Here is a 22,564-nt window from a genome sequence, read left to right on the forward strand (position 1 = left end):
AAGAAGTCAGCACCACGGACCACTCTATACTGTTCAGAATTTGCCCCACCTGGGGCAAGGGAATGACCACCTTGCCTGAAAAGGAGGGGTCTTGTCAGCTAACTCGACGACCCATCAGAAGGGAGATAGTGCAACTTTTTTTCAATACCCTCCACCATCCGAGGTCTGATGACTGCTTCTATTGTAACATAGGGGCTATTTAAGCGGCCCCATTATGTACAGAATTCTCTCTCGCTGTCATCATCTCAAACTTTACTCACGTTGCAAATAAATCATTCAAGTTTTTGCAACAGCAACGTCTTCGTCCCTGTCCGGTCACCTGGTCTCTTGATGCCCATGGCAACGTCAGCCATGGTCACCTACCATTAGGTGACGCTGGACGGCAAGTTACAAGGAAGAAGAATCGCGCGTCCTAACAGTGCATAGCACCCTTTTGGTTTTAGCTATTCCGCGAAAGCTACGACAGCAGCAGTGTTCAAGCCGTTGTTTTTCTGCAAAAGAAGAGTGCAGAATCGTTCTTCCATCACGACCCGACAAAGGATGAAACCCAGATTTCCCAGATGAGCCAGCATTCTGTCGGACGGCTTGACAGTTATTTCGGTCCAACAAATTAAGATCTGCCAGCATTAGATTTCGGTGCCGTCGCAAGAGCAAACAGACCGAAAAATCGCGGACCCAACAACATTCTGCGATAATCCCCATGCGACACGAAACTCCGCGAAAACAACTATAGACACTGGAAGACAGATTACGTCCCTTTGTAGAAGAGGCCGCTGCAAATGCTCGCGTTTCGATGTTGGTTTCCACGACGCGCCGTCCGGGTTCACGCGGCGCCCTGCAGATGTCTGTGGTCACTTTTCCAAGGGAAAATGGGAGAGCCGAGCACCACTCCCACTAAAGCGGCTGCTTATGCAACCCAAAGCAGAGCAGCTGTCCAGCATGGTCGGTCGCTTGTCCTGTGGTAATTGAGGCCTAACTTGGGAACATCTATATATAGGAGTGAGGCAAAGGTGCACGTGCACAACGTTTGTTCTTTTTTGTTCATTGCACAGCTTTGCACGTTTCTTAGTTATAATCTGCAAGGACAAGCGCTGTGTTCCCATGAACTCGAAAGGAGACGGCCAAAACTTCAAGAGACCATACTGGCTAAAAAGACACGGTAGTAAAGGTTCAAAGGGAAAACTACTTGAGGTGTTACAAGTCATCCTTGTTTGATAACAATTTCTACGTTATCTTTGTTGTTGCTCACGAGCGTACAATAGGCCTGATGGGTGTTCTAGCTACGACCATCTATCATCATTACAAACTGACCGTTAAAGATAATAGGATAATTTTCATTCGCCAAAAATTATGAAGCGGCTGACTCCATAAATTCTACAACAATCACCAGTCAGGTGATTTGTCATTATTCACAAATTTTTATGAACGAACCATTTCATTATTCCTTTCCATGCACGCGCTGGAACTGTGAAATCGAGGGTGGTCAGGTGCCTAAGGCAGGTCCACCTTAAGGAATCCTTAGATTATCTCCACTTACGCGATATTAATCACTAAAATCTATCACAATATGCACTGTTAATTCTTCCCCATATTTGTTCCTGCTTGTTTAAAAAGGGCTTTCTGGTGAACTATTTAATGGTATTGCAATGGCTTTCGCCACAATTTCGGCGACTGATATCTCGAAAGTGGCGTTGTGTCAGGTCTCTTACTATATACGATGGCATGCCTCGAAAACTGACATGTGCGGTAAACTAATACACAATCACTTCATATGATTTGGATCATTGGTGCGCTCATTAGCGATTAGGAGGACGTTTCCGCTGTCAAGAATAGCTATGAATCGCGGCCGCAAGCAAGCATGCTTTTATGGCGAAGTTGTTAAGGGGAGTTCCACAACGGTTTTCGTGAGATGGCAACGGCGTAGGTCTATGATGGTGCGTGGTGCCTTGCTCAAAACCAATCAAAGAACAGCTAACCAGAATCAAATGTCCACCAAAGAATAGCTATTGCTTCGCGGCCTGCGTTGAAGTCCCGAAGTGATCGTATGACTCTGGCATCGGTGACAACACGCAGCCGGACGCCAGTATCGGTAAAAAGCTATTACCCTAATCATTCAATCTCTGCTATCACGCAGTTGTCGCAACGCCCAGTCAGACGCTGGTAGAGCTGGCGCATTATAGAACGTGTGTCTAATATGCAAGGGCCAAACTTAGATATAGTGCGGCATTTAAAAGATTCGAATATAGCCGTAGTTATTGCATCAGATGTGGCGAAGCGTTTGGAAAGTTTTGTGTAGATTTCGGGAAGTGGCAAAACACAGTGGCTTACAAGAACTTTGAAATCTTCCTTGTGTGGCTTCACTTTCTTTAATCTATAGTTGCTTGGATTGTAAAACATCTGCGAAGTGTTATATACATATATATATATATATATATATATATTTACCTGCTTCAACTAATTACCACACACATTACTAAAACACATTATCAAATAATTAACAAACGTCCAATAATTACCTTCCTAGTTAAGTTAGTTACTTTACGACACATTGTAATTTACGAATTGTTGTAGTCGGCGAGCTTGTCAGGCGTATCGACTTAGAATGAATTTCCAGACTGACACCAGTTTCAAGCTATGCACCATCAAACTCGCCGTAAAAATTCACTGTTGTTCCATTTACTTTTTTTTACCAAAATGCTGTTTTAGACATTGAAGCACAAAGGTAACTGGAACGCCCATGTATTTCGTCCCACACTTCGGGGAAATAATATGTCGAAACTGGTGTGATCCTGGAAATTCCTTTCAAGTGGATGCGTCTTGCAAACTCACCGGCTACAATCGTAAATTGCAATATGTGTCGTAAAGTAATTAACTAAGAAGTTCATTAGTCAATTTTTGTTAATTAGTTCAATATGTGTTTCGCTTTCTCAAGCTACTAATGTCCGTCTCTTTGAATAACCCAGCTCAACGATAAGAATTATGCTACCTGCCACATTTTCTTAAATTCTTGTGCGCAAACAAACAGGGACGAAGAAAAGGAGACACAAGGACGAGCGCTTTCCAAGTTTCAGGAACCAGCTTAACACCCGAAAAAATTCCATAAAGCTTATTCTTGAACCCCAGTATATATATATATATATATATATATATATATATATATAGCATATACCGGGTGTTCAAAATTCAGCTTTACGAAATTTGTAAAACTTACCTGTGGCAGGTAGCATAATTCTAGTCGTTGAGCTGGGTTATGACACGTCGCAAAATCTGAAGATATGCAAAAAAATATGGGGTTTTACGTGCCAAAACTACGATCTGATTTTGAGGCACGCCGTAGAGGGGGACTCCGGAATATTTTGGACCACCTGGGGTTCTTTAACATGCAACTAAATCTAAGTACATGGGTGTTTTCGCATTTAGTCATGCCTGTGCCGGGAAATCCACACACTCAGGAAAATTACACTGTGAAGCTGTCGAAATGGGTGCATTTCTTAGCATAACACACTTTCTGCACCCTTCCAATAATTTCAGGGTGCTAAAAGGGTGTTTTGTGCAAATCATACACCTTGCATAACTTAAGGGTGCTCGGGAACTTCATCATTTCAAGCAAATAATAAGCCATAAGTGCCTATTTCCGAGTCTTTTCCGCCAAGTCATTGTTCGAGCACGTCGTATCGTCGCAGTACTCCACGGATGTCAACCTACTACTTCACGTATATGGCATCCCCGGTGGTGAAGTTGAAAGATGCTTTTACATTTATTTCCGACCCTCCCTTTCGCTTTTTACCTCTGGCATTGTTTAAGTTGTTTTAGCTCGGTGTTGTTTTATAGACCAGCTGCCAATTGTCAGCGAGTAATCGCGCGTCAGCCAATCATAGATCTGCAGGCGCATTTTTTTTTTGCCATATCATAGGAGCCGCCGCAATATTATGCGCAGTAAGTCTTGCACTATTTCATGCAATATCAGTTGGAATACACATTCGCATGTGCATGCGGAGCAATCTTCTACCGCTCAAAACACTGCATTTATTGTGGAGGTTCCGCGCCTCGGTCGTAAAGTGGAATGTTGCAACTACTTTGTCCTCTCCTTTCCTTCCAGCCACTCGCATCTTACTACTAGCTTCGCCTAATTTGTTTCACCTTGGTGCTGATTTATACATAAATTGAAGCACTCAAGAGGGTGGCGTCATCCGATGAGAGCAGCTAAAAGCACTAAATTATGGTGTTTTACGTGCTATAACAACTACCTGATTATGAGGCACGCCGTAGTGGGGGGCTGCCGGATTAATTTTGACCACCTGGGGTTTTTTAACGTGCACCTAAATCTAAGTGCGCGGGTGTTTTCTTCATTTCGCCCCCAACGAAATGCGGCCGCCTTGGCCGGGATTCGATCCCGTGACCTCGTGCTCAGCAGCCCAACACCATAGCTACTGAGCAACCACGGCGGGTAGCTTAAAGCACTACTGCACTCTTAAGGTACTCTATTATTCCCTTTAGTGTTGTTCGGCGTTGTGGAAAAAGAGCAAATGCGTCTGCCCGACAGGGTGCCCCATACTGAATCTTTGTTACATGTGAAACAATTGTAAAAATATGAATTTGTCACTATGTGGTTGACAATTATACCATTTCAATGACGAAATAAAAAAAGTTGAGCTCAAGAGACAACGCTTATGACTGGCAATTTGTTGGTTTACAGTTCGAATGCAGGCTGCACGTTTTTCTTTTTACTCACTTTATTATATATATATAAATGTCCCGGAAAACACTTCGCGATTCGGACGTCCGAAAGAATAGTGTAGGGAAAGCATAAAATATATTGCTCTAAAGTAAAACACACTGTGCATTTGGGCAAAACACACATGAGAGCAAAGGGTGCAATACCAAAAAATCACCATTCAAATGGGTGTACTAGTTCCTCTAACAACATCTTGCTCTGACTCTAAGGGGGTGATTTATATATAAAGGAATTTTTGTCGTGTCTACAGACACGACAAAAATTCCTTGATGGTGCTATTTTCCTTAGTGCGTAGCGAGAAAGGCGAGAACTATAGAGAAAGTGCGACACTGATCTCTCAAACAAATGTTACGCGTACCATATACGGCCTATACAACGATGTTGTGAGTAGACCTCGATTCTTTCCAGTGTCCACTTTGCTACCTTTCAAAGTTGTTCATATCTTTTGGCAACTTGTTTGCTCACCCAAGAACACATCGCAATACTGTCCAAGCTGCGCAATGTATAACGCAGTGCGAGCTTAGCTGTTAATTGATTGGTTTCAGGGAAGCCGAAAAAAAAACAACGTAAAAACCGATTCTGCTGTTAAACACAAAATTACCACCCTCTTTGCGTGCCTCGCGACACGCTCCCCTTCTCATATAATCACCATGCCGTAACTGCGAGCAGCTATGCGATAAAGGCTCGATTATGTCACACCATCTCTCGTCGATAAATACGATTGTTTTTAGTTGGCCATACAGAATAGCCGCAAGTGGCTAACCTTTCTTAGAAACACTGGTCCGAATGAGATACTTTGATTTGTCGAGTACGGTGGTGTATATGTTGTGTATTTGTGATGTGCACTGTGCATATGATTTCATTTTTGATCAAAGCAGTACGAAGTAGCAGGCTAGGCAATCCACCAGAAAAACCACACAAGGATTCATTAAAAAGTTCTCTCTCTCTAATTCCGACGAGCAGCTGTATATCAAAACGCGCATTGACATGCCGTAGCGACAGGACATGTAGACGCGCCGTATCACAGCGACAAGTGCGGACGACTCCCTGAATTTCACGTCGTGTTTGTTCACGCAGAACTGAGCCTGCTGGGCACGGCCCGAGTTGAGCAGTGCGAGTAATAAGCGCAAAGCAGCGCATCGGATCAACGTATAACGAAAAGCAAGAAGACGCCGAAGTTTTGTATCGCAAGAAGACTCTAGGAAATGAGAAAAGCGCAGTTTTGTTGAAAAAAAAAAGCAAGAAAGAACGGAAGGGCGGGACGTCTCCCCGCTGAGTATGATCAATGTCCCCGCTCCGCGTGTACGCACGCCATATAGCGACGGAAAATCCGGGAAATTTTATTCCGTCTTGGTTGCCGGTAGCAGTCGCAGCAGTATATAGTGACGTCCGCCGAGATTTTTCTCGAGATGGGCGCAGGAGGACGACGACAGCGGCCGAGAAATAAGAGCTGCTGGAATGGAAGGAAGTATAGCGGTGGTATTCCTAGGTCCTCTTATATATTGCGCGTTATGTGCGCTTTCTACACTTCTTGTTCGCTCGGCAAGGCGCTCTGTAAGTGCGCTTCAGCGGCCGAGCGTTGGTCTTCTTTTCGCAACCGGCAACAGCTTTGCTGACCGGCTTTGCCGTCCGCGCCCCTGCGTCCTTCGTCGTGAGCTTGGCATTGCACTTCCTTCGTTATGACCCATATCTCGCGCATTTTTTTTAAAGCATTTTCGTTCTTCCTACATCATCCGTTCAGCTGTCGCACTGAGAATCTCTGTGCTGGAAAGGAGCGTTTTCGATACTAGAGCCCTACCATCTCTCAACTTTCTCGGCCTCCGTTATTAGGCTGTTTTTCCGTTACATTTTTCTGTATTTTTTGTTGTTGTTGTTTCTGTCGCCCATCGTACGCCTGTTCTTTAAGGTTCATCAGCGACATGGTGAAGCCGCCATTTTCTGTCACGGCTATACAGTGGGTGATACATTTCAAGCCACTTAGTTTCAAGTTTGTTGAGGCTAGCTTTTTCTGCTGACTCTGCTGAAGGTAGCTTTTACGGTATGTTATCTAGGAGAGTTTGCTTCAGCTTCGTCGAGGTTGGACACAGGAAAAGACCCCGAGTTTCTTGGCCAGTGTTCACGCAAAGGGACAACCACTATACAAGGCATGCCCCAAAGCGTTAACAATTTTTGTACTCGAACACACTCAAACATTTAATCATTATTTGCTTTATAACAAGATTCGGAATAAGTTGGGAGCATACGTTATCTTGTTTGATTAGGGCAACATGTGATTGTTAGATGGCAAAACGAAGACTTTGCGACGTGAGGATATTTTAGTGAAAAGTCACTGTACTTGTTCTGGCGCCTTTCAGGGGAAAGGGGTTTTCTAAATATTATTCACTCACACTGGAAGAAAGATGCGTCGTTTTTATTTCATTTTTATTTTTTGCAATCAATTCTTTTACGAAACACGTATTTAAAATTTTGATGACAATAATTGAAGGCTTCCGCTAACTCTTCCAATTGGATTCCTGATCGCCAAAGACAACGCCGTGATGTCACTGAAACCTTTCAGGAGCTCAAGTGAACTTCAGTCGGCGTAAAAAGCTGGTTTTCCCGGATAGTGTCAACATCCTTAAGTTCTACCGACTGAAACGAAAAATGGTACAATTACATCGTATCTTTTGTGCAGAAAAAGGAATGTACGTTTGTAAAAAAATAACTATACGTTATAAAAAAACTGAGGTGAGTCCTTAAGTTTGCTCATTCAGGTAAGCATGAATTATACACGTGCAAAAAAAAGATATATGGCCGTAAAATTGAGCGAAAGAACATTCACAATTGAAAGGAAATCGATGCTCGTCAGCAATACTCTGCGTTTTGTCGTGGATCCATACTTACGTGAGAAAACTGTATGCAGCACTGCGTTTGTGGCGGATTGAAGAAACACTTTATCTGCAGGGTAAATATTATACCGTGTAGACTAATTCAATCCGAATTACTCTCTGGCTTGGCCTGTCAGTGTCTACGTGGGAGCGGCCCGCTTCGGGATGAGTCACGATCTGCAAGACTTCAATAAAGTTTATTCCATCCATCCATCCTCCCTAGAGCACCTCGCGTAACCAAACTAACTGCTTTGTGACGCAAAAAAAAATTGTCAATACGAGCTCAGTTACTTAAACTCTTTTGTGTGTCAAAAATTGTGATCATTTGAATTTCGCGCATAAGTTTACGTCGTGTATCCATAACAGCGCATCGTCTTTGACACAGGTGTCAATAAACATACTACTCTCAAGTTATCTATTACGTCTTAATACAGGATACTTTTTGTAGCATAAACCTATCGAAGATTAGAGACAGCGAACACCTATTGCGCCATTCGGTCGCTGTGAATGTACAGGCATGTTGCCGAAACAGCGGCAATCCTAACAAAATGAACGGCTCCACGCCTGTGGACTATGCTTTAGGCCCTGACTACGCTCACTGGTGCGTGATCGATGTTTTTCTTATCGCATAGTGGTCATCGCACGCGCAGTCCCGTCTTAGCTCTGCGACCGATGTAGCGAGTCGCTTCAACGATCCCCTAAAGATTACTCTAATGTATATTTTTTATAAGTGTCGCCCTGTCCATCCAGAGATAGAGAACATGAGTGTGTGAGTTGAACTTATCCCGAGGTTGAACACAACCGTCTTAACATACTCTTGTTCCTTTGCGGCAACCATCACCAGTTCCAACAAGGTACGTGTTATAGCGTGCTGTTGCTCTACCATGGTGCGCCTGGACACTTGGCGTCAACAGGGTCGCTAACTGTAACAGTGAGCCGGTAACAGTCCACTAAAGCCTATACTAGTGATGAAGCTTCTAAACGAATGACGGCACGCTGTGATAGCGCTCTTTTCCAGTAATATAAGATCCGAGAAGAGGGTTTGAAGAAGCCGCCACTACCCTCGCACTATTAAGGATGGCATTAAAGCACACTCTGTGTTGGTCACTCTCTGAGTTGGTCATTAATAGGGCGTAGGTGTACGTACCTTCATTACTGTACATGTAGAAGGCCCACTCATGATAGAGAAGTTCGTTAACCGCGCTTTTCTAGTCCGCTAACTAACAATAAGAGCAGCACGACGTTTGTGATAGCGCTTCCAGGACGCAAGAGCTCTCAGTTTATTTGTTTTTTTTTTTTTTTTTTGGCGAGAAAACTTGGAGGTTTCTTTCGAGAACAAGAAGTACTATTTTTGAAACATTCGGCCGCGTTATTACTACGACGCTCGACAATTGAAACGTTTCACTGCTCAACATTTAGGCGCGGACTGTCTGCTCCACAGAGCCGTGTTCCTTTTCTCGTCAGCATTCGGTGCTCGCTCGTCTTGTAACGTGATGCATTAACCGCAGTCCCGACTCGTCTAATGTGGAGCGCTTCTACACAATAGCTGTCCGTGCCTCAGGGCAATGGTGCGAACACACGTGCTCGCGATGGCGTAATCGTTTTTGAAACACGCTTGATGGCGGCGTCTGGCCTAATGGATTTCTCTGTTCTTCGCTTCGCTTAAGTGCTCTTCGCTCCTTGAGCTGCGCGCCGCTTAAGACGCGACTAGCTGCCTGGCCTCGAATCACTGCATGCAGGTGCCGTTTCCAGGACTCGCAATTTACGTGGTCTCATCATCATTCATTACCCCTTCAGGGCGCTCTGATGGAAAAGCCCGGGCATGCTGCTTTTCGTTGGAAGGAAGCTCGGAGAAGGAACGTCGCGGGCTGTGTATATCTCTTTTGGGTATAAAATATTACAAGCATCCGGTGTCGACTAATGGCACGGGAAGTTTAGGCAGTTCCCACAATATCTCGGCTCGATCTTCAAAGATTATACGCTCTTCTTTTTTTCTGCGGGACAACCACGTGGAATGTATTTAGTTATATGCGAACCATACAGCAAGTGAGCACCTTAGTTTCCAGAGCTTCGCGTTGTGAACTGCTGCTGCTCGCTATGCCATTGTTGGGGGCAGTTCGGTGACCTCACAATGTGCACTATATTTAGGTTAGAGCAAGAACAGACATATTCAACAATACTCGCAACATATGACATGATGGCCAAAACTGGGGGTTCCTAAACATACGCTACTATGCCGTGACTAAGACGCCACTCTATAGAAACCAGAAAGGCATATTTATTTAAAAAGAAACATATGACCCATAATTCCCCAAGCAGACATTACCTGTTTGGTATAGTGTACAAGTTGTGCATTTAATTACTCCGTATTATGTAAACAATCGTTTTTTCGGTTGTTATTCAAATATTGCTACTTTTTCAATACCTTGTTTTGTTCCCTGTCCTATGAATTACTAAATTTAACTGATAAAACAGGAGGAATGTGGCAGATGGAAATTCAAGGCGATGAGCAACACGAGAACAAGGTGAGAGCAGGAGCCAACGTTTCGACAAGTGGACTTGTCTTTTCCAAGGCGACATATGCTCTTCTCGGCACAGTATATTTAGGGACGGTTCTTCTAAAGGGGAGAGGAGGTATGGCGGGTGGGCGAAGTAACGAGTGAGGGCGTGGTAGTGGCGAGTTCGTAGATTTGAAAAGAAAGGTAATGCGCTACTGATCGTCGGTGGGGTAATTTGAGGCAGCGCTGTGTGTTAGCCGGTTGACGCGTCATTGTAGGTTCCTCTTTTCGTGGAAGGGTGTTGGACGACAAGGAGGGGGGGGGGGTATCTACTCCTCTGGAGGTCAGTGAACTAATCCTGGAATTCTTACTCTTGCATTTTATTCGCACCCCTCCCCTCTGCAATGTACTACTACGTACCTTGAGGGTCTTATAAATAAATAAATAAATAAGCTCCTATATCCGATAATCTTATGGGATATATTGGAACATACGGGTTTTCATATTGCATGCCCGTATGTTCACATGAGAATATGGAAATGCGGACTATTATGCATGCGAATTTTTTCAGTACGCTAGCATTGATTGATTGATTGATCGATTGATTGATTGATTGATTGATTGATTGATTGATTGATTGATTGATTGATTTTTGGGACGTAGTGAGCGACGGAGGTTCTGTCTTGATCTCCAATTTATTACATTCTCGCTGTTGCAAGCCACTTTCACCAGTAACAACATATGCATATATCAAGGAAATAAAGCTGCACAGCGTCTTGCACCGATTTACAATTCCAGAAATTTCTCCGGCCTCGTATAAAATTGAAGTGCTTTACCGATGGCTATGCCGGTGGCAAAGTGTTGCACGGAATAAATCTGCAGGATTGTCACTCCTACTGGAGCCAAAGCCTCTTTCGGTATCTTCCCACTGATGCAACAGCGAACAGAGGTTGCTGCGCACTGAGGTTGTTGTGTACTAACAATTCAGAGAACAAGTCTTCTCATTCACCGCTTCTTTTCTTCTTGCTTTGTCGGTTTTCTTTGTAGAGAGTAACTATCACTCAAACTGGCTCTAAACCAATTCTTCTTGAGCAGCTACCAGTCAAACTGGCTCTAGACAGTCCCTCTTCGAGCAGTAAAGCTTAATATCTGCAGATCCCCTGCCACACTGACGTTAATTTTGCACCTTTCGCTTTTGGAACTCACGAGTGCGTCACATCCTTTTTGTAGGTGGTCGCTTCACGGTGTTCCCATCCGGGGAACTGCACGTCCGCAAGGTTGACCCGACCTCGGACAGTCACCGCAAATACTACTGTCAAGCCAAGCACAGGCTCACCGGAAAGGTCTTCCGAAGCACAACCGTCGCCAGGCTTATCATCATCGGTGAGTATTATACTCAGATATCCTGATACCATCAGAATTTACGTCCTCCTCACCATTTACGTCATTTACGTTTGTGATAGCTGTCGTTACCTACATTACTGGTTTAGGATCAGTAGTTTTATCACCTATACAAGTAAACAGTGTAAGCAGAAGTGTAGAGGGGAGCGGACCGTTAAAATAAATTAAAAGATTGTCTTAGTACAGCAACGCACAGGTTTGGGCGAGTCGGTGCTCCAATGACTTAGTGCAGCGCACTAATTGAACAAATGACAGGGGATGAGCAACACGATCAAGAGCCTATCCGTGTTGCTCCTCCCTTGTCTTTTGTTCAATTTGTGCGCTAGGTCATTAGGAAAGCAGTTATAGAGAAATGTGACCAAAATGTGCGGTGAATGGAAGAGAGTGCAAAGGAAGAGTGCCTGGCCACCACGCATGTGGTCCATGAGTGAAGGAAGAGAATGAGGGTTGTCGCTAGCTGTTGCTAGGTGTAGGTGGGACCTAACCTTGAAACGCCGCCGGGAATCGCTCCGCCCGAGAGTCACTTAAACGGCCCCTCACCAGCTCTGGTGATTTTGAGATGACAAGTGCCGAGCATGCAATGCGCGTTAACGATCGTGTCTGCGAAGTATTACGCCTCTACGCGCCGCGAACATGCATGGCTGAAATTTCAAACCAAACGCCATGCGCCCTTGTCCTCGCGGTGCCGCGCTCCCAGCCGGAGAGTCGGCGTCATTCGCACACGTGCGCCTACGTAATTCGCACTGCTACATGTGACGTCACTCACAGCAACACGTGACTTTTAGAATTATTCAAGGCAGCAGCAGTCATTTGTTTGAATTGTTGCTTCAGTAGACAATATAAAGTTTACAGAAATAATAAAACCTAAAAAACGAATGTCTAAGTGTCTTTGTTTTACTTCGTACAGCAGAAAGAGAAATGTTCTTCCGTTTCGCCTGCACGTTCCCACGTCGTGCACTCGCGCGCGCAGACAACGAAACTCTGTAATTTTCTGCCGTGTTCCAGCGCACGATCATGTTCTTTGATCCGCTCGCGTTTACATCAGCGTTCATGTGGCATTTTCTTGTCAAACCACTAGTCCGCTTACAGCGATACAACGACGCAGTGTATCTCAATAAGGATCTATGATTCGGATCAACCTCTTCAAACGTGTGCTCACTGAGGGATCCATTTTGCAGAAGCAGCCAGACAACAACGCAGGTGTTTTCGTGCACAGCTCGCAAGGCCATGCTCCGAGCGAAACGAAACAAACGCAACAGCTCGTGGGCTACCGTGTGAGACCGTTACAGGAAGTGCACTGCGAAGCAAAAACGCGAGAAAAAGAAAAAAAGAATGCGGGCACCGTGATGTGCACGTGACACGATCCTCCGGCTCCGGTATCGGTAAACGCATGGAAGGAACCTTGCTTGCGGAGGCTAGACGGGACAAGTGGCAAAAGCGTCGATGTTGGCAGCGAAGCTCGCCTCTTGAAACCATGAGTTCACGACACTGCAAACATTTCTGTCTCTGCTAATTATGAACCGATTTGAAAAATTATTGTGATGGAACGCTCCCTATAGAGGGCACGTAACAATTTTCAGAGTATAACCAAAATTTCCTATGTTTCCTGGTGAGGGTAATTTAAGTGTTGTAGGTTTCTGAAGCCCATCACAACACACACAGGACAGGCTAACGGTGAGGATGGAGTTAGTTCAACCATGAGCGGCAGCACAGACCACAACACCGTAGGCAGCAGTAAAGGAATTCAGTAAACCACGACCTGCACTTATATGTCAAGTATAGACTTGGTGGAGAGTGTGCTATTTAAATTAAAATGGCCACCGGGGAGCCTGCATAGTGTTCGAAACGCCATTTGCCCGTATGGTGTCACTGAAGGGAGCGTTCCCAGTTAGGAAGGAAAAAAATATTAATAGATGATTACCGAAGCAGTCTACAGCGACGGAACAAAATTAATAAAGCCGCTTATCCTCGGCGAGCCTCCTCCTTCAATTTGCTACACGTGATCCACGCTGCCCAAGAACAGGTTTAAACAGATACAGGCTTGAGCACAGCAACACGGAATGAGCCACATTGCTGTACTTTATTCGAAACACTATAGAACTTACTGCACAATTCCGGCAACCCTGTGTGCACGTTGGATTCCCGTCACCACAGTGAAAGATAGACATGCAAGCCAGCGCCAGCTGCGCATAGAAAGTTTCTGAGCGGCTCGCGCGCTCTGCCATAGGCCTACAGTTTCCTGTGGTGTCTTGACTAACGGTTAGCGTGTTGGCCGCATAATCTGGTCCTGTACAAAGCTTGGTTCCTCACAAAGGAATAGATGGAATACTTTGGCATGCTCCTGCGTTTGCACCACGAAGGCGTCGTCGATGGGGAGACGACAGGCTTAAGGACAGGTTTAAAGCTTAACTAATGTTGTTTATGGGGTGCAAATCGCAGTATTATGCAATACTTATCAAACAAAGCAGCGCAGAAGTTTAAGAAAAGTTCGCGCAAGCTTCGGGAAAATCATGCGTACATAAACCAACTTCAAAAGACCTGCAACATGTCTGCTCTGCGGCGTATAGTGGATAGAGTGTCTCGCTTTCAGGTGAACATCCTGGGATTTGAGTTGATCTCCGTACGTTTCTTCGGCAGCCTATCTACGGATAAATTATTCTACATTGATACAGCATACGTAAAATGTAAAAAAGAGAGAGTGTCAACTACGACGCCCAGGAAAAATAATTTCGCTCCTACACTAAAAGAAGTTTGCCGTGGTAGAACGTGGTTAAACCAAGTTTGTCAAGCAATAACATGGTTTTGCTTGCTTTGGGAATGGACACAGACGCTACGTGCATAGCGTTCGCTGCCAGTGTTTGCCAGTAACCATTACGGTTTCATAAGCTGCAGTCGTCGGGAACCGTGAGTAGAAGTCAGGCATCTTTGAATGCTGTCGCGTTCCACTCTTAAAAGCCTAGCTTAAGCGTCTCCCATTTTTTTTTTTTTTTTTTTGACGTGGAGCTGCAGAGGAGGAATGAACTTTAATAGAGAAATGAGCAAGTGAGAATCTTGCTGAATTGCTGTTTTTAGTTTTTTATTTTTATTTTTTTTATTTTTACGCTGCAGTGATAAAAAAGTCATCCCCGAGTGGGGGCGGCTGCGTCGTCAAATATGGCAGACCACTTTTCAAGAAAAGAAAAGAAAGGAGAAGAAAAATAATTCATAATCACTAAGTCAACAGGAAGCAAGAACTTCATATCATGTTTCCATTGCGAACCATGGCCAATCCCCCCCCCCCCTCCCCTCGTGGGTACGTGCCATAACTTGAAGGAAGAAGAAGAAGAAGAAGCAGGAGAACACCATCAAAAAAGCAGCGTGAAGAAATAGTCAAATGACTGCGTGGACTGAGCAGTTCTCGTTGCAAACCGATTGCATCCCCGGTGGCTCGAGGGCCGCCGGTCTTCGTCGTTCTCTGCTCTTTGGTAAAATGCACCAGTGGTGCAACGCCGCGTCAAGGGTGCCCGAGTGGTCACCTTGACGCAGCCTGTGAGACAATCAAAAGAAAGAACGAAGTAGAGCGTTGCTCACTAATTTTGAAGTTATGAAGGCGACAGCCTTACGTGTCTATGTAGGTGGTGACATTACGGTGACCTTGCACTGACCTTGGCGAAACTGCGCCGTGACGAAAAATGACCGACGCCGCAAAGAGTAAAAACACCTCTAAAGATAAACGAATTGGCGTCACATTTCTCTGGGGGGTTCCTGTAAACAAAGTAAATTAGTGGCTTTGTAAAGAAAGTTTGGTAAAGTTCGGCCTGGGAGGGAATTGCACCCTGGCCTTCGCCGTGCGAGACGAGCACGCTTCCCTGAAGCCACGGCTGCTCCACGGTTGCCGCTTGCTAAAGGTACATAAACCAACTTCAAAAGACCTGCAACATGTCTGCTCTGCGGCGTATAGTGGATAGAGTGTCTCGCTTTCAGGTGAACATCCTGGGATTTGAGTTGATCTCCGTACATTTCTTCGGCAGCCTATCTACGGATAAATTATTCTACATTGATACAGCATACGTAAAATGTAAAAAAGAGAGAGTGTCAACTACGACGCCCAGGAAAAATAATTTCGCTCCTACACTAAAAGAAGTTTGCCGTGGTAGAACGTGGTTAAACCAAGTTTGTCAAGCAATAACATGGTTTTGCTTGCTTTGGGAATGGACACAGACGCTGCTCGGTGCCGTCAACAACTACCGCATCTACAACGGCACCACAAGACAACACACAGACGCTGCTCGGTGCGGCAGCAGCAGCGAGCGAATTGACCTTCATACTGCATCTTGCTGCAACGCGAACTGAGCGTCGAAAGCACAGCGCATACGAAGCTACCAACACTCGGTGCACTTTGTCCACATTGCAGATCGCTTTCAAGATATGGGCGCCCACGCGGCGTTACGCAGCAGCCACCTGTAGTGGTAGGCTAAGTCCCAGTTTGACCTTGGCTGAGATTGAAGGTCAGATTTACGGAACCAGGCGTTTTCTGTGTTTGTGCCTGGAGTAGTAGAAGTACCTGGAGCAGTAGAAGTAGCTCTAAAATAGTTTGCACCCATTGAGGCATACATTTGTCGCACAACAATATTCGTTAACTATCTTGCGCGCCTTTACTTTCTTTAACGATGCATGTCTGATACTTCTATGTCACGAACGGCATGCACGTTCGTAGCGTGCATAGCATTATTGACTGTAACAAAATTTTTGGGTGAGCGTTTCTTGCTTGAGCCGCGCACCATCATAATTGGAGGACGCCTAAACTTCGCTTTTAAGATTGGAACGCGATAGCATTCAAAGATCCCTGGCTGCTTACCAGGCTTTTTTTCTCGTATATACACATTACAATCTGACGCTATCACGTCTGTAGGTTGGGGTTAAGTCATACTTTACGATTTTCTGACAGATTTTACTTTGAGAAACTAAATTTTGTTCCCTAACGCCTTGCGCTACGCGAAGGGCCTGCCCGGTCAGGGTGGTTCGGGTTGATTATTTCCGCCACCTACGCCGGAGAGCCCACGCTTACACCGGCGCCGGATTTTCAGCGACACGGGGCCTTTAACGCTATCGCGTTAAAACTGGCAGGCACAAGAGAGAGAGAGAGCAAGGAGAGGAAAGGCAGGGAGGTCAACCAGAAGAGCGTCCGGTTTGCTACCCTCGATCGTCAAGTGCTGGCGACGTAGAGGCCTGCGGCAATACGTTGTGCGTGCAGCAATGTTGTTTGTTAATTTTATATTTTACTGGAGATTTGCGTCATACAACATACGTTGAGCACGTGATCTGACTGGGTAAAGCGCAGACACCAAGCATAGCCTTGAAACACTAAATATTTTTTTCTGCCGACCGTTAGAAGCTACCCTGGCCTGTTAGAGTTCAAGAGAGAGTATTATTCTTAATAAAATTAAAAAGTAAGTATTGCCTTAGCTCCTCAACCACGACATCAACGCAATTTTGCACCGAAGTTGCGTAAGTACCTGGAGTATCCCGGTAAAGTTGATACTTCCGTCGAAAATCGACAATACGTCGCTCCCGCAAGCCCATCTACCGTCGTGCCTGCAATCAAAGTAATGTTAGCGAATTTTATTTCCCCGGCGACAAAGAAGCAGAAAAGAATAAGGACTTGAAATAAAAGAAATACAGATGATACAGATGATAGGTCTCAATTCATTTTTTTTTCGTTATTATTTTTTTTCCTCCCACTTTTCTACTCTGCTATTGTTATATAGGCTTAAATCCCTGCAACAGCTACTTTACGGCATCAAGATAAAACGATTTCTAAACTTCTTTGGCAGCAATCATTCTGAATTAGCTGAGCTAGGGTTGAAGAGTTATATGTAGAGGACAAAGGTAATAATCAATATAGCCTGGTGAGAGAACAAGCATTCGTGATCGGTAGTGAGCCTGTAGAATCTGTGCAGGAGTACATTTATATAGGTCAGTTACACACGCGGGATCCTGATCACGAAAAGGAAATTTACAGAAGGAAAAAATGGGTTAACACACATCTGGCAGGCGTTACCAAATCATGACCTGGGGCTTATCGCTATCGTTATCAATCTGAATGACTAAATCCTGACTGGAAGCTTACCACTGCCCTTGAAACTTAAAGTATACCGTCATTGCATTCCACCGATACCAGCGTATGGGGCAGAAACACGGAGGGTAACAAAGAAGCTTGAGAACACGTTAAGCACCTCGCAATGAGCGGTGAAACGAAAACTCTTATGTTTACCTTTAAGAGACAGGAAGAGAGCGGTGTGGATCAGAGAATGAGCGGGGATAACCGACATTCTAGTTGACGTAAAGAGGAAAAAATGAAGATGGGCAGACCATGCAATGCATAGGGGAAACAACTGGTTGATCATTAGAGTTACAGAACAGGCACCAAGGAAAGGGAAGCGCAGTAGAGGATGGCGGAAAATTAGGTGGGGTGAGGAAATTAGGAAATTTGCAGGCACAACTTGGAATCAGCTAGCCCAAAACAGGTTTAATTGGAGATCGCTGGGTGAGGACTTCGTCCTGCAGTGGACATAAAAACAAGCTGATCATGATAATGATGATAATGATGACGATTCTGAAAAAATAACGGGGTCTGCTTGAATGCTACCGCGTAAGTTGTCGAGAGTCGGACTAGATCTTATCTGGTTGGGAAGGATAATGAGGAAAACAAAACAGGCGCCATATGAAACTAAAACAGTTGAAAATAAAAAGTTTTTACAAATTCTTCATGGGCGTTTTTTTTAATGTGCTTTTTTTTTTCTTTTTTGTGTGCTACTGCGCGTAGCAGCCTTGCGACGCCATATTTTTTTTTCCTCAGTTATTGATGTGGTGCTTGTTATTCCACGCTGCAGACGACGAGGAGCGTTTGCGTTTACCCCTTTGGAAAAGCACCATGGAGCGTTCCATGTTTGTCGGCAAGGAGTGTTTTTGAGTAAACAGAGTGCGTTTTCTACTAATACAACTTTTCACTCTAATCAGCATACATTTGTTCGATCTACTTATACGTGCCCTTTGGCATGCTTCTTTACATTTGACCGCGTTCGGAGACTTCAATTTGTCCAAGAGAAGATCCATCCAGAGATAGTACCGCAGTTCACAATGAGAGCATAAGCAAGAATATGAAAGCTGAATGGCTTTCAAAACGCGCGAGGCAATTTTCCCCAGTGATGATCAAAAAGATGATGAGCCCGTTCATATACCTTCGTATTCATTTTGCTTATTCTTCGGGGTTCTGGATAATATGTTTACCGTATATATAGCTCCCGTTCATCATATTTGAATGATACTAAGCCCGTCCCACTTTGACAGTTTAAATTTACTTATTTATGTTTATGTGCGCTCTTTATATGTCTGAGGTATTGCCTATTCAAGTTGCGCTACGCGAGAGCAGAACATATCAGCATGTGTGAGCTAGGAATATACGCTGGGTTGGAAAAGAACTATTGTGTTCTACAATGTGCCCGAACGCGCAACGACGTCACGCAAATCGGCAGGGCATACACAGGATCACGCGTGCAAGCTCGTATTACGACCTCATGTATTTGCCTCGTTCTCGCGCCTTTGCGTACCGTCAAAAATATTTCCCTGCCTTTCTTTTTTTTTGAAAGTTTAGTTATTTCCCAGCGATGCTTTGCAGCGAGAAATTTAGAACACGTCGCACGGACGTGTTGCCCTAGATTCGTGGACGACATCCCTCAAAAAGCCAGTAGCTTTGAGTTTGCAAAGGACAGGTCAATATGTCACATAAATCATAGAGAAATATATGCCAGAAGTGACGTACATTTTTGATTTCTTGCAAAGGGGAGCGCAGAAGTGGTGCGGAAAAAAAGAGACCGGACAGGAAAGACGATCAGTGAGGAAGTGACGCTTGCAAGTGAGCGTCCTTCCTGTCTGGTCCCTCTTTTCCTTTGCAAGATGTTTAACCAACTAGGCCAACAACTGAGTGTTCTAATTTCTGCGCGATTATTCGGTGACATAACACAATTTTATCCCGAGGTGGTTTAAGTGTTCGTAATAACGAAAGATAGCATAGGCTTTGTGCGCGGAAGAAGGGAGACAGGTGTTGGGCATTTTACGCAGAGAGAATGAGAACCGTGTGAAGGCAAGGGGGCTAACCAGATGCGCGTACGGTTTGATTTGACCGGGTAAGAAAATAAGGGAGCGAAAAGAAAGAATTAACGGAGAGAGACTACGCGCCCAAGCAGAAGTTCACATTGGAAACGTTAAAGGGACATTGAAGAGAAAGATAGGCTGAGCAGTATGAATAAATTACGCTTCCATTATTTAAAAAAAAAAACGTCACTCTTACCGTCAAAGGAGGCTCGCTAAGCTGGGAAATACGCAAAAATAAAATATGAGTAGTGATTCCGCCTTGATGTCACTAACTTTGATGTCATCTGCTAAGGTGTAGTAGAGTGTATGTGTTTCTATCTGTAAAGATGGACTATTCTGTATTTTAAAGCAGCCAAAGCGACAACAGAGTAGAATTTTGGTGACTCTGAGTCCAAACTAGCCCAGCTGTGTAGAATTTTGGCTGTGTGAGCCCGAGTGAGGCGGGCTCACACACACACACTTCCTTGGCGAGGCGGGATTCGAGCCCGGGTACCCACGGTCCGAAGGCGAGCGTCATTAATACCGCGCTATGCACCCACGCTTGCAGAACATGCATTTATGGGAACCATATGGTTGCATTGTACCGACGATTGTAATACAACTTGCTATGGGCGAAGGAAATAGAAAATGAGAGAGAGAGAGAGAGAGAGAGAAGAGAGAGAGGGAGAGAGAAAGAAAAGCAATATAAACTTCCTTGGCAAAGTCGGATTTGAACAGGGGGTACTCATGGTCCGAAGGTGAGCGTCATACTCACTACGCTATACACCCACCAGATTTTCATCAGATTTCACAAGCGTGGAACTGACTTGATTTTTTCGAATGAAAAGCGCGTCGGCTCATATGATATGTGAAAGCGCGTGATTGGCGCGTGCTGGAGAAGTGCCCTCGATAGGCGTAGGGAGCGCAAGTAATACAAATAAGTTTATTACCTCAAGTACACGTCACAAGAACTTTGCTACGCTATTGACCAGCTTACAACTTACGTCTTCAAACCTTTTTATAAAGGTCATAAGCCCTTTGGTCACGTCCTCACTCAAGCTTACTGGATCAAACGGACACTGCTCTATGAAAACACATACTCAAATACGCTAGGGTCACCCAGATTCATCCCTCTATTTAGTCTCGCGAACTAGAAAAACCATGGAGTCACATGTGTGATACAGACTCACTCATGAATCAACTCACTCAGACTAACTAAACTTAGGCCAATCCATCAGTCTAAGTGAGCCCAGGTGAGTGAGTGAGTGAGTGAGTGAGTGAGTGAGTGAGTGAGTGAGTGAGTGAGTGAGTGAGTGAGTGAGTGAGTGAGTGAGTGAGTGAGTGAGTGAGTGAGTGAGTGAGTGAGTGAGTGAGTGAGTGAGTGAGTGAGTGAGTGAGTGAGTGAGTGAGTGAGTGAGTGAGTGAGTGAGTGAGTGAGTGAGTGAGTGAGTGAGTGAGTGAGTGAGTGAGTGAGTGAGTGAGTGAGTGAGTGAGTGAACTTTATTCGGTCCACGATAGACGCGAGTAACCTCGAAAGTCCCCTGGCTAGGCCCACTCGGGGACCATCAGGTCAAACCTGAGGGCCTTCAAACCCTCTCGCGGGCCTTCTGGACTGCCAGGATCGGAGAGGTCTGATCCTGGGCCTTAATAAGCGCCATCATTTCCTCTTGGGTGAAAGGGGACCGGCAGAGGCGCAGCCCCACAGGACATGCTCTAAGTCCGCATAACCACCACACAGGGGGCAGTCCGGGCTGGGGAACCGTGAGTAGAATTTTTGATAGTCCGAGTCCGGTAGAGCGCGTCTGAGTAAAATTTCGATGAGTGCGAGTCCGACTGGCGTGCTACATAAGCATTACAAGACGTTTGTGTATTACTTGGGGCCTGAAAAGGATCCTGACCTAGCTAGCTTTTCTTAGCTACGTAGGGTGCACCAGCACTGGCCAAGTGGTTGTGTGACTATTTCAGTGGATTACTAAAAAGTTTGTATTTTCTCCACTGCATCGGGCAAGAGCACGCACTCTCCGCCTCTTAGCTATTACGATTGCCTTAAGTAATTTCTTCTTCTGAAGGACTTCTGGAGGCTTTAGCAGTTGGCATAATGTTAATACATGCGATCTCAGCACAAGTGTTCTGCAAGGGTGTAATGCATCTAATACATATTATAGCCTACTGATCCTCGCTTGATTCAGAGGAGCAGACGTTTGCTTGGAACGTGCTTTCATTGACTTTGGGACGTTCTGTGTCGGAATTTTAAATAGTACAACATGGTAAGAAACAGTGCAATAAGACTCGGAAATGAGGCAGGGGAAACCATTCTTTCACTTCTTGATATTTTCCTTTTTTGCTCACTTTCTAAACACTAAGCCGGACCAAGCCGTTCAAGCGCAGCCGTCTCATTCATACGCAAATAGCTCCACGAAGCCGCCCCTACAGATAATATTCATCGCCATTTCACGACCGTTCTCCGAAATGCGTTCTAGCGTAGATTTACTGCCACCACGCGTTTCTCCAACTCCGTACCACACCGCGGTGATATCGGAACTGCGCGCCTGAGCAGCCATACCGCTTGTCGTAAGCACATACACTCCACGCGTGACCCCCAAGCTCCATGCATACACTCGCACTCTCGCGCACCATTAGCGGGCGCTATTTCAACGCGTCACCACGGATCGCCGCCGACGCAGTGCTTCGCTTGTTTGTTTGCGCACGCGCCTGTGCGTCCCGACGGAACAGTGCGCACCGCCGCCATTCATTATCGACGCCGCGCCAATCCGGCCGCTTATCGCCCTCGCGCCAGCAGCAACAGATGGCACGAGCGACACGGCGGACTCGCGCGCACACGCTTTACTTAGCCTGTTTTATTTCGCTGGTCCTCATGCAAATTCGGGCCGCGCGGCGCTAACTCCACTACAGGAGCGGCCGGGGGGTCGGTCAGTCCCCGGGGAAATTGG

General features: G+C 45.3%; 1 protein-coding gene across 1 annotated transcript in view; it reads left to right on the top strand.

Moving 5' to 3' along the window:
* The window catches only part of LOC119450192 (Down syndrome cell adhesion molecule), a 370,685-nt gene that overhangs the window by 195,669 nt on the left and 152,452 nt on the right, over window positions 1-22,564 (top strand). Inside the window, exon 4 of the mRNA XM_037713569.2 lies at window positions 11,331-11,483. Within this exon, the coding sequence (XP_037569497.2) occupies window positions 11,331-11,483 (153 nt within the window). The remainder of the gene's footprint in view (window positions 1-11,330; window positions 11,484-22,564) is intronic.

Source organism: Dermacentor silvarum, chromosome 4, assembly GCF_013339745.2.
Source record: "Dermacentor silvarum isolate Dsil-2018 chromosome 4, BIME_Dsil_1.4, whole genome shotgun sequence".
NCBI lineage: Eukaryota > Metazoa > Arthropoda > Arachnida > Ixodida > Ixodidae > Dermacentor > Dermacentor silvarum.